This window comes from Eptesicus fuscus, chromosome 5 (genome assembly GCF_027574615.1).
Source record: "Eptesicus fuscus isolate TK198812 chromosome 5, DD_ASM_mEF_20220401, whole genome shotgun sequence".
NCBI classification, from domain to species: Eukaryota; Metazoa; Chordata; class Mammalia; order Chiroptera; family Vespertilionidae; genus Eptesicus; species Eptesicus fuscus.
Genome location: NC_072477.1, coordinates 10058194 through 10071480, shown reverse-complemented (window position 1 = coordinate 10071480; position 13287 = coordinate 10058194). Strand labels below are relative to the sequence as shown.

Sequence of the window (13287 nt, the reverse complement as noted above, 5' to 3'; positions counted from 1 at the left end):
AGTGCCTGCCTTGGGCGGTGCCTGCCGTGGGCGGGGCAATGCGAGAACCCTCGGAGGCAGCCGTCCTAGTCCTCTGAGGCTACAGCTCTCTGACTTCACCCTCTGCAGAGCCTGAGCAGGATTTTTTTCCATCCTTAACAGGCCTGCCGCTGCCACCCAGAGGGATAAGAGACACAGCTGTGAAGCAGATGTGTGTTCCAAGTCAGCCCTGCCCCGGACACTGGGGTGGACAGCAACCAGAAAGAGGTCTGGGGGTGAGAGGAAGGGAAGAGAGGGCGAGGAAAAGGGGGAGCAGAGGGACCAGGAGAGGAAAGAAGGAGAAACAGGTGATCTGTGGCATGTAGATGAGGCATGAGGAAAAGTTGGCGAGAAAACACCAATCAGCGGAGGCTGGGAACCATCCCCTGGGCAGGTCTCGACCAGGGCTCAAGCGCTCCCTCACAGAAGGCAGGCGCTGGACAAAGCCACTGTCTGAGGGTTCAACCAAGCCCCTCCACACGGAGTGACCACAGGGGTGCAGTGCTAAACGATTGAACCCGCAGCCAGGTCACCGCGTGTAGAACTGGGGCCATGCTACGTACACTGACGACCTCAAAGGTGGCAAAGGACATGGAGAGAGGCCACCATGAGGAGTAAGGACGGTGAAGGAAAAGCACTTGGTACCTGAAAGCATCCCTGGGTCTAAGGGATTAGGAGGGGCCCAGGAACTGGTCCAGGGGTCAGGTTCTCTCTGAAGGAGACTCAAGGTCACTAGTTTGGCGCTCACTCTTGAAAAAGATGGGGGATTATGAAAGAATCAAAGTGATTACTATAACTCATTAAATCCTTGGGGATGACAACCAAAAAACTGAAGATCTTTAAGTATATTTTAAAAGAAAAAGATGTGCTTTATCAATTTCTGTCTCTCATTGCAAAACTCTTGTCTAATGCATTTCCCTATCCCTGAAAATCAGTCAGACCCTGTCCATTATATGCTCCCAGATGCCCGTTTTTAAAGTGCAGAAAATCAAAAAAGGTGCGAGACAAGCACGGAGCAGACACATCAGGAGATGGAAGCAGCTGCCCCATCTGCCCCTGCTCTCAGAGATGCTGCCTGTAGGCGTCCACTGATAAGTGATCCCCAGGTGTGGCCCTTGGGCCCTGAGGAACCCTGATGGCACTTGGCTTGACCAAAACTTCCCACAGATTTCTCTCCTTCCGTGAATATTTTGTGGTCTCGAAACTGGCCTTGACCTCCACCTCCCCCAAAAGTAATCCCTTGTTACTGCTGCACAGCCCAGCCTTCAGAACTGGGACACGGTGGAGCAGCTGGCCCAATGCCATCACAGTGGGTCTTCAGAGCCCAGAGAGAAGGGCAAGGACAAGGAAAGAGAAGCAAAGGCTTCCAAGTTGAGCAGTCCCTTAACTCTGGCTACATCAGTGGGAATCGCCTTGAACTTGGGTAAAATGAGAAATGAGCGGGTACGCAATTCCCGGCGTGTAACCCATCATCTAGTGATAAATAACACACCTCTCCGCCTCATTACTCTTCAGCTGGGTTCAGGGGGCAGCCGTGTCCCATGGCAGGAGCAGCTGGCCCTGCTGCTCCTCCTCAACAAACAGCCTTCGGAGATGAAAATGTGTTCCCAGCCCATCCTTATCAATCTCACACCAAGCATTTTCGATGGAAGGGGTGGGTGGCTCCCCTGAGAGCCCCCAGGAAACTGCGTCTCCACCACCCAGCTAAGGTTAGAGGGAGGGAGGGTATTGGTTGGGGGTCCTCTGTGAGGACCACCATTTATTGTGAAAACGAAGAAAAAACAGATCACTAGAAAAAAAAATTCCACATTCCCTCCCTTCTCCCTCTATCTACTAGTAAAACAGCAAAACTCAGCTTAGAGGACATGCACCATCGCTCAGACGATCTCAATCAATGGCAGATGAGATCCAATTTGAGCACATCTTAGTGCCAAAGCCACCAAGCCATTCCAAACCTTGGGGTGTCTGGTGTGGACTATGCCAATCTGAGCCAGTGGCCCGCAGGGCACAGCAGGCCTTGCCCACAGGTTAATAGGGTCTGGGAAATAGGCAAATGGAAATTGGATATGTGTGGCTCTGGGCCCCCAGGAAGATGAAATCCCACTTCCACGAGCTGCACCCCAAGGTTTGAAGCTCGTAACAATGAAGAGGGAGCAACTCCATTGTTCGTGTGTCCAGAGGCTGGGACTGGGTCCTAGAGGAAGGGAACAGGCCTCTGGGCCTCCATGCACAGCCCAGCAGGAGCTACAGAGGAACCGATACCTACTGTTGGTCTTCATGCACATCTATCCTGCAGCACAATGTCAAAACAAGGGACAGCTGAAGAGATGTGGAACAGAATCATGGCATTTCTCATAAGAGCAACACAGAAAAGATCAAACATCAAGTGCATTCGAGAGCTCTCTCCCTTACATTCAGGCTCTCAGACCTTCCTCAGACCCTCTTCAGAGGCAGCCCGGGTAGAAAACGTTCTTGTGTGGCATCACAGCCACGCTCGCTTTCATGAAAACTGTCTGAGCCTGGCCAGTGTGGCTCAGTGTTTGAGCGGCGACCTGTAAACCAGGTGATCAGGGTTCGATTCCTGGTCAGGGCACATGCCCGGGTTGCGGGCTTGATCCCCGGTAGGGGGCGTGCAGGAGGCAGCGATCCATGTTTCTCTCTCATCGACATTTCTATCTCTTTTCCCTTCTCCCTTCATCTATCTAAAATCAGTAAAGACATATTTAAAAAAAGAAAACCGTCGGCGACCTGGCAAATCCGATTCTCTGAACTGGTCAGCCATTCCGAGGAAGACGATCCTGGGTGCCAGGGTTTCCAGTTCACTACCCTTCTCCCTAACAAAGGGCGGGAGGGGGCTGTGCGGTCCCATCAAGCACAGCTCCCGTCAGACTCCCCGCTGGGCTTGGTGCTCCCCACTTGTGACCCCGACCCACACAAGAGCCCCCCGCCCCCTCCTCCCACCTTCAAATCTCATGGGAAACTGAGAGAGCCAGGTGAGGAGAGAAAAAAGAGCCTATGTTTATTCTTTAAAAAAAAAAAATTCCAATTATAGTTCATATTTTAAATACTTTTGTTATAATAACTAAGCTGAAGACAGCGTTATAAGGCTTTCTATTCTCCTGCTTGAGGACCTTGATTAAAAGTAAAGAAGGCTTACCCATTTTTGAAATAGAGGACATGGGCTCTCTGAAGTCCTGTTTCTAGGAAAAAACCTAGTTCTTGATCGTGGGGAGCAGGGCCGGGCTTAGGGCTTCTGTTCTGAATATTAGTAAGTATTACCTAGAAGGGGAGAAAATTGGAAAACTAATCAGATCCACATCCAAGTCTACTTCCTTCAAACCCTATCGCTAAATGCAGTGCACAACTGGAAAACTCAACGTCCTTTTGCAAACATCTGTGCAAAGGCCCTGGTGCAGGTGTGGCAGGATCAGGAAACCAGAAAACGACTGTGAGATAGGAGGCAACCAAGCAACCTGGGGACAGGTGTGGCCCTCCTGGCACTGGGGCCTGAGGCGTGAAGGACGCTGATGCGTGCCTGGTGCCAGGAGAAGCATTAGAGCCGGAGTGGCTCTGCTGAATGCCAGGCTGTTGACAGAGAGGCTGAATGACACAGAAGCAGGTCCCAGCAACGGCCAGAAACAGTCATCACCCACCAAAGGCCGAGGTCACTGGCTGGCAGACGCAGCTTCAGCCGTCCATGAGCCTGATGAGCTCCAGAAAGAGCTGAGAAGTGCTGTGACTGGCGCTGGCCGAAAGTTAACCGGGGAGGGCAAACTCTCCAGGCTACCAAAGTGAGGCCTGTGGGCTGAGCAGCAGTTGGCTGTTCTCAAGGGGCAAGTTGAGAAAAACAACCTAAGCATCAAGTCTCCCGCACTTGACCTCTTGTCAACAGATAAGGAGGCTTTTAAAAGCTTAAGTTTTTAGCTTTGCAGGAAAGACTCCCTACTAATCAGGAGACAGGATTACAAGTTGAGTGGGTCATAGTGATGTATACAGAGGCCACTCTCTTTAAACTCACAAGCCAAATAAAGCACTCATCCAACAGAAGCTGCTGGTGGCTCATTAAAAATCCATATGCCCAGCTGGTGTTGCTCAGTGGTTAAGCATCGACCTATGAACCAGGAGGTCACAGTTCGATTCCCAGTAGGGGCACATGCCCGGGTTATAGGCTCCATCCCTGGTAGGGGAGTGGGGTGCAGGAGGCAGCCGATCAATGATTCTCTCTCATCGTTGTTTCTATCTCTCTCTCCCTCTTCCTTCCTCTCTGAAATCAATAAAAATGTATTTTAAAAAAATCCATACAAGTGCTCTCTAAACACACTGGCCACATCTACTGAAAGTCAGCAGCTCTTTAAAGACCCAGATGTTAGCCAAACCCCCAAATATTCTAGAGGTCTTGAACTTACTCTCCAAGTGGAGTTAAAGCACCGCTAGTTCTCTAACTTGCCAGGTTTGGGGAAAAGAAAAGGAGGAGGCACCCAACTGAACAGTATGTCCTGGAATGAAATCCAGTGGGCAACCCCTGAATTTGAACTGCACCCCAGCATCTTATCAAAACTGCCTGGCTGCTTCACGACTTCTGCAAGTGCTAACAGGTAGGTGTTCCTCCTACCTCCAACAAGCATGGGTGTTTTTGGCTCTAAAGCAGGCCCCTCCCCCACCCTTCCTCCAGTGATGGAGATGCACACAGTGGGGACCTGAGCACTTGTCCTTTCTCCCTTAAGTCTCTCTCAAGATGACTTCATTCATTCCTCTGAGCTTCAAAAATCAGCCACATGCTGCCAACTCCCAAATTTATCATCTCTAATCCAGACTTTCCCTCTGAATTCCAGACTCATATATCCAACTACTTCCTTGGCATCTCCATGTGGAGGTCCAACTCTGAAACCTTTAAAAATGATCCTTCATGGGCTTTTGAGAATAGTTGTTAATGTCAAAGAATGCCATGATTATTTTAAAGCAAAAACAATTCAGTATAGTACAAAAATAAAATCTGAAATCATCTCAAAATTCTACCACAGGAATAACCAGTTAGCATTGATTGAACAATAGTCAGATATCTCTGTTGTCAGGAGAGAACGTTAAAAATCATTTTGCAGAAACTGAGGTTGTGTTCTATGTGTGTTCAAATTTAAACCATTACATTTAATTTTAATTTGATAGAAGAAACTAAAGTGTGACCAAAGTAATCACTCAACTTTAAAGAAAAATTTGTTTTTTTCCCCACATAGTTCATAAGAGGTCTCTCTAAAGTTTAAAATATCTCATATTGTGTGTGTGTTCGTGTGTGTGTGTATGTGCGTGTGTGCAAGAAAAGAGAGAGAGAGATGAAAGTAGGTGATTCTTTTACCTACATATTTCAACTTTATAAAGTATCTATTGATTCACAGTAAATGAGGAAATTAAGATACAGTATTCATATTTCATACTTCATATTATCTTCTTATAATCTATATATATAAAAGACTAAGTGACCAACCAGCCATTCATCTGACCGACCAACCAACCGGTACATATGACGCGCACTGGCAATTTAATAATAATCGTTGACTCACACATGCGTGATACATGTAAGGCTCTCGCTGGTGCCAATTGCACACATGTGTTTCAATCTGTCATTGTTGATCATGAATTTGGTTGACACTTCTATTATAGAGAAAGGGCGAATAGCAATATTAAAATATATCTTCTAATTAATTTCCTTTCAATGTGCACGAATCTGTGCACCGGGCCACTAGTGTTGTAATAAAAAAGAAAAAAAAAGACAGCTAGTAAACAAACAGATGAAAATAATTCAACCTGTCTGATAGTCAAAGAAATGCAAAAACTAAAACTGCAAGGGCCATTTTCACCTAGCAAATCAGCAAAGTAACTTTTACACAGCAAGCCTGTCAAGACTGCACAAAGCCACGCCCCTCTCGCACTGCCAAAGGGAGAGGAGCTTAGCCTGACTTGTAGAGAGCAAGTGAGCACAGTATGTAGTAATGAGAATGTTAAAACACATCCCCACTTCTGGAGACTTGCCCGTAGAAACAACGTGAAGCAAAGGACAACGCTGCCTGAAGGGAGTTCCCATCGCAGCATTATTCCCCGCTACAGGCTGTACCCGACAGTAAGTTATTGACAGCACAGCGGCCATCCACTGATGAACTACGATACAACCTTGAAGACACTTCCAGGTTCTGACATAACGTTGAGTGAAAAAACACAGGTTAAAAATACTTTAATGCTATACAATGATGAGGGCAAAGACTGACTGAGCATATATAAAAATTAAAATGAAACTTTTCCAGACTTTTCTAAGTCAGCTTTAGGGATGTTGCAGCCTCCTCCTCCAGCTACTCAGACGGCAGCCCCCAGGTCCGAGCACACGGCTGGCCGGTCATTTCCTGGCCTTCTCTGAAGCAAGTGTTCACTCAGATATGCTGCCTTAAGCTTTGAGCTGTGACCCGCGGCTGCGGCTTGAGTGCGAAGGCAGGGACGGGGAAGGGGATGGGCAGGAAAACTCTGTCCTCTCCTGTCGTCTCACATTTGAAAGCCAACAGCACAGCCACGTGGACCTCCAGAGTCACGCCCTGCCTTTCTCACGGCTGCACTGAGCACTTGTCCCAGGACATCTGGTTTGAAATCAAGGCACACGGTAACTTTAGTCTAATCCAGTTCCGAATCCAACACCTCAGCTATGTCACTGCACATTCTTCCTGAGGGAGGACAGAAGAACCACAGCATAACAACGACCATGCTGACCGCTGAGCGACTCCTTGGTGAGCGGAGGAAATCTGGGCCGGACCCTACAGCATTGGGGTCCAGTTGTTTCTTTCAAAACCCCAGCACTGAAGCAGCCCAAAGCAGGTCTGCGGATGTCCCATAACTTAGCAGCAGCTCCTTTGCTAAAGGGTGTAAAGGAATGAACTGTCAGCAGAAGGTAGGGTTCCATCCTGGCACAGCCTCTGCTCGAGAAGGAGCACCAGCTGGTGGGCTGATGCTTGCGAAGGACAAGGACAGCATGATTTCATGTGCCAGACGCAGGGCTCGCGCTAGGAGAGTCAAGGATGAAGTCATCTTTATTCCTGTCGCTGCAGCAGCAGAAGCTCCTTGCGGGGCAAATAACATTATTTACTGCTGGCATGGTGCCCCCACCTGAAGGTAAACGAATCAAGGCCGTCCTGTGTCCTTTCTAATTCTATCTGCTCCAATTCAATTTGTTTGATTAAATTATTTTATGTACACAATTTTAGAGCTATTTTTATTCCCCTTTAGAGAACAAATTATCAGAGAAAAATATTAGTAGATGTCTCTGTAACCCTACAATAACAAGGACAATACTGAACAAATATTTAATGCCCACGGCTTTTGTGTATTCACATTTTCCTTGGCCCTGCCTCCACATCTGGAACAGGGTGGGGCAAGCGGGGGCAGGGAGAGAATAACACGTGGGAAGCTCCTTGCATCCCAGCTAAAGACACAGAGACTCACTAGTTCTCTAGCCTCAGACCAGTCAGGCAGCATCAGACCCACCATGAAAACGGAAATCTCGACTCAATGATTGGACCAAGGTCAAAGAGTCAGGGTGAACAGAGGTCCAGAACCCAGGTATCACGTAGGAACTCCAGGCAGAATGTTGTCCCATTATCTCCCACACAAGAAAAAGAAAGCAGCCGGCCGTGTGGTTCAATGGTTGAGCGTCAACCTATGAACCAGGAGGTCATGATTCGATTCCCGGTCAGGGCACATGCCCAGGTTTTGGGCTCCATCCCCAGTATGGGCATGCAGGAGGCAGCTGATCAATCATTCTCTCTCATCATTGGTATTTTTATCTCTCTCTCCCTCTCCCCTTCCTCTCTGAAATTAATAAATATATTAAAAAGAAAAATGAAGTAATTTTTTTCCCATTAACATTCCCCTAAAAATTCTTTAACATTTTAAATAAAACAGTGTGTTTATAATACTCCAGATTTTTACCTAAATATCTGAAATCTCCTAAGATTAGGACAGATTCCACTGCCAGGTGACACAGGAACAGACAGTGACAAGGAAACTAACGTTTACTGTGTGCTGACCATGTACTTATTGGGAAGAACATGAGTCAAATCATTTTATCCTCACAGCAACAGTCTAGCAATTATTATTGCTATTATACTAATGAGGATCCTAAGACTGTACAGAGAGGCTGAGTAACTTGCCCAAAGTGCCACAGCTAAGATCCCAATACCAGCAGTCGCTTGGCCGCTGTGCTCCGCTGCCTCACACAGCTTAAGTTAGCTCCAGGAGAAGCCAAGGTCAGCCCCTCTCTGAAGAGTCACCGCCCTTTAGGGGGCAAACACGTCTAACATCACTGGACATACCCACTTTTAGGGAAGCTCCAAGAATGGAGCTGCCTCGGAAATGCAATCCAGTGTTCCCAAACGAGGGAAGAGTCTGGCCACAATATTCCAACTGTCCTCAAAAGTTCCCCCCCCCCCCCAATTTTATTCTTGCCAGTGCATGAAGTTAAGAGCCAACACTACTAAGTAAAATGCCCAAAGGTCCTGGCAAATAGAAGTTTCTTCACTATAGAATGGCTGGGAAATGAGGGGAAGCCACTGAGGGACGGACTGCCTCGGCCCGGCAGAACCAACGCGGGAACAGAGCACGTGGCATTTCCTACTTACAAGACCTGCCTGCCCAGAAAATCAAAGCACTATTTGCCCAAGCCCGCCCCAGTCTTGGACTTCTTTCAGATCCGATTTCCTTAAAATTTCTGTTTTCAATTTTGCATAATTCTCAAGTCATTTAAGTTAAAAGAACGTTTTTAAGTCCAAGCAGGTATCCTCATTATCTTGTCTCATAAAAACCCTTGAACTTTCACTAAGCCCAAAGGTCACGTACGGAAGGTCATTTTTCCTCTAGACTTCGCATCAATCAGCAGATCGTTTCCTGAGCACCCACTACAGTCAAAACAGATGTCGGGTTCACTCAGTCGCTCTCACTGCTACTATCTCGACTTGCTGGATCTGGGGAGGCTCCAAGTGGTTTCCCATGAAGGAATGCTCAGACTGGAAAATGGAGCCAGAAACGTGCAAGTCGTCTACACACCCTGAGACCGAACCCTGGGCCGAGGCTGCTTCCCCAGCTACTGAGAGCGAGGGTTCGCCTGGCCAAGTACTTAGTGAGCATTTTCTATATATAAGGGTGTGGGAAACCACAGTCGCCTGGGACAGTGGAGCGAGTAAGTGCTGAATTAGGTAAAGAAAAAGCTAAGATCTAATTCTAGCTTCGGCCCCAAATTCCTCTGTGCCTTTGGGCTCTCCTTTTCTGGGCATTTTCTTCTCAAAACCTAATGCCCTATGATCACCATTTCCACAAAACCACCAAAAAAATATATATATTTTATATCCTATGAGTCTCCTTGACAGTCTGGCTAAAGACTTCAGTTGTGAACGGGTGGTTATAAATGAACGTGACAGGAAGTACATCCAGATTTGCCAATTCCCATGCCATGAAAGACATGTGTAACAGATGAACCTCCTTCCTCCCGGCCTGAGAAGGCAGCCCCCCCCCCCCCCCCCAGGATAGGGCTGGGCAGCCGCTGGAGAAAGAAGGTGCAAAATAAGGGCCCGGAGTGGCAAGGGCTGTGGAACCCACAAGAACGGCTCAGCTGGGGTCAGCAGCTTCCCTGCTGGGAGCCCCGGCTATCGAGGAGGCAGGCAGGGAAAACCATGTGATTTTGGAAGCAAGCTGCATGATCATTTCTCTAAAGATCAATCGTAACTTCTGAATAACAACAACACCAAAAAAAACTCCTTCCTCATAGCAGTCTTCAGATAGAACACTTTGGCAAGATGGCCAGAGATCTAGCTGAATTCCCAGATGTGCCGGGCCGTGGCTGAGAGTCCGTTCTGGTGCAGGCCAGGCCAAACGTCACTCCACCATCCTCCCCCCTCCTCTCTTGTGCTCCCATCTCCTCTCCCGGCCTCCCACAAGGCAATTCTGATCCTTATCGCACACATTATTTATGAAGAAATCACTTCCAGTCTGTACACTTATAAAATAACAAAAACTAACCCTGACTTGGTAGTTCCTCTCTATTCCAATCCTCACAGAGACGGAGGACCTATGAAATTGATGGGAAAACAAGATCATGGTCATCTTCAAAGTCTCAGAGGATTTCTAATCATTTCAAAATACCCCACAGGATCCATCTCGGGGTCTGAAGGGGGAAATACCCGTGTGGAGCCTTGGTGAGACTCCAGAAAGCTCTGCTGGGGGCAGATCTTAGTAAAAACAAGTGACATTCATTCAAGAATCCTGGGCTAAGGGCCTTATTTACATGGCCTGTTAACATCCCCACAAGAACACCGTGAAGTAGGAGCCATTATGATGCTCCTTTTACAGATGGGGATGTTGAGGCTGAGAAGTGAAGGAGCTTAGGAACGAGCAGAGCCAAACGACAGAGATCCTTCTAAACAAGACGCGTTGCACACCTCCCTGGCCCATCCTGCTCCAACGCCCCCTGCCCGAGGGGGTGGGCTCGGGGTCTCTTGCCCACTCACTCACTGGTCGGGTGTCCCCGTTAGCTGCTGGTCTCCATTCCCCACACGACAGACAACCCGGGGACTCTGAGGAGAAACCGTCCCGGGGAGTCTCAGGGGACACACGCCTGCTCCGAGCAGGTCGGCTGAGAGTCCCCAGCAGACCTCCGGCATAGAGTCCACCAAGGACACACGAAGATCCACCCACGTGGCGAAGGAGAACGGACATGACAGCCAGCGTCAGGGTGGAAGGGCATAAACGGATGCACACCGTCATTTCTGCTCAGAGCATGTTCCGACGCCTCCCAAGCACTGACCCGTCTACGCTCACGAGGCGCCACGGACGCCACCAGGTTCTCTCCCGGTTAGGGAGGCGGTTAGGGAGGCGTCAGGGAGAGTAAGGAAAGCTTCGCGCCCAGAGGCGGACAAGCTGCCGGTTTTCCCGAGGTTGCCCACAGTCCTCCACAATTCGATTTGACTTGAATTTTTTTTTTGAAGTGTCCACGGGAACCAACGCACGGTCCTCACTTACCCTTTCTATCTCTTGGAGGTACAGCAGCGCGATGTCCCCCGCCTTCTCATAGCAGGTGATGACCTCCTGGTCCCGGTCCGCGTGGAGGTTTCCGGTAGAAGAGGAAACGGGCAACTTCTCTAAACAAAGTCCTAAAAAAAAAAAACAGATCAAACACAAACACTGGGAGAGTTGCTTTTCATGGGGCTTAATTTTTAAACTCTTGCTCTAGAGCAGGCGTCCTCAAACTACGGCCCGCGGGCCACATGCGGGTGTTTTGGCCGTTTTGTTTTTTTACTTCAAAATAAGATATGTGCAGTGTGCATAGGAATTTGTTCATAGTTTTTTTTTAAACTACAGTCCGGCCCTCCAATGGTCTGAGGGACAGTGAACTGGCCCCCTGTTTAAAAGGTTTGAGGACCCCTGCTCTAGAGGTTGAGAAAGTGGTCGCAGGAGACCACAAGCGGTCAGAGACGCAGATCCTCTGTCCTCCTCTCGGACAAATGGAACATCAAGAAGAGCATCTGTAAGTAACAGAGGAAAGAGGTCCCTGTCCGTGCTCAAAGCACCGTCTGATTCTGATATCCAGCTTGAGACCTTGATCACCGTGACCCCCTTCAGACCAAACAGAGCTTCTCAGTCAATCACATCCCAAGGTCCTTAAAGAATGTTAAAGGTAAGTTAGGCTCGTGGAACAAGACTAGCTAAAGGATATTTTCTATCTCAAAATGTACACTTAACCAACTGAACATGAAGACATTTTTAGATGCGCTCAGGAGGCTCAGCTACTAGGAAAATCGTCCAACTCTCACAGCCTTAGTGTTTGGGTTGACAATCACACCATGGACCACCACTCAGTTCTGGGCTAAGGAAACACCCAGAACTTTGCTTTGTGGGCATGTCTTTGCAGATGGAGGTTCGCTCATCTGCCAAGAGATTTCAGGGCTGGGATGTCTGAAAGGCTGAAAAAATAACCATGCTGAGGGCAGCAGCTACAGCCTGAACCCAGCCCTGGGCACCCGGCCTGGAGCAAGTCGGACTCAGGGTTCTACCCACAACCGGAGGCAGAGGGACTCTGTGTGGAGGGTCTCCGGTGCCCCTACATGCAATTGGGCTACTGCGCCAAGTGCCTGGGATGTAGTAGACACACATCCCACACATCCCACACATCCCACACATCCCACTCCATGTAAAAGTGTGACAAGGTTTACTACCGACAGAAACGGGGTTTGCAATGGGAAGGGGCCAGACAGGGTCCCAGGAAAACCCACCCACTGTGCAGATGAAGAAGCTGAGATCTGCCATGGTGTTTTCAAAGTGGATGCCACTACAGAGAGGGGGTCATCAGAAAATGACCCAAAGCCTCACGTGCATCATTTTGAGACTGGCCTCATCCAAGCTCTTAAACAGTGACACTCCCTCCGGCTGCAGAGGCCAGGGGAGGCGGCTGTACTGTGCAGGCAGGAGAGGCCACTTCTATGCACAAGGGGGCAACACCTCGGGACCGTATCTGTCACAGAAGGTGCAACTCAGCCAATTTGATAGGTTTAACAGCTTTATTGGGGGTAAGATTGGCTTGTAACAAACTATATGTGTTTTCAATGTTTCCATATTTTTGTTGTTCTTATTTATTTCATTTTTACCAACCCAAGTCCATAGTTTTCATTCGGGTTCACTCTGTGTTGTGCAGTTCTATGAGCTTTGACAAATGTTTTAATAATGTCAAATATCCACCATTACTGTGCTGTATGCAATAGATTCACTGCCCTAAAACGTCCCCTCCATCCCCTCCTCCTGGTGACCACTAATTTTTCTATTGTCTCTGTAGTTTTGCCTTTTCCAGAATGTCATGCAGCTGCAATCATGCAGTCTATAACCTTTTCAGACTGGCTTCCTTCACTTAGAATACTGATACAAGGCCCCTCCACGTCCTTCTGCGGCCTGAGAGTGCATTTCTTTTTGTTGCTAAACAATAACCCATTTACCCATTAATCTGGTCAAAGGCATCTCTATGGCTTCCAAGTTGGGGCAATTATGAGTAAAGCTGCTATAAACATTTGTGTGCAGGTCTTTGTATGAACACAGTTTCCAACTCAATTAGATAAAATACCAACAAGCACAATTGGAGGGTTGTACAGTAAGAATATGTTTGTAAGAAATAGCTAAATAAATATATTTTCTTTACAAATCATTCGTGTTGTTCCAGGTTCCTCTATCCTTACTGACCATCCATCTACTTGTTCTATT

The 13287-nt window shown here is 48.1% G+C and overlaps 1 protein-coding gene across 5 annotated transcripts in view; it reads right to left on the bottom strand.

The window, feature by feature from the left end:
* The window catches only part of TTC7B (tetratricopeptide repeat domain 7B), a 192316-nt gene that overhangs the window by 137243 nt on the left and 41786 nt on the right, over positions 1 to 13287 (bottom strand). For all 5 annotated transcript variants that reach the window (XM_054715834.1, XM_054715830.1, XM_054715832.1 and 2 more), the window contains 2 exons: positions 11062 to 11192; positions 3176 to 3297 (listed from right to left, as the gene is read on the bottom strand). In XM_054715834.1, coding sequence (XP_054571809.1) covers positions 3176 to 3297; positions 11062 to 11192 — 253 coding nt within the window. The remainder of the gene's footprint in view (positions 1 to 3175; positions 3298 to 11061; positions 11193 to 13287) is intronic.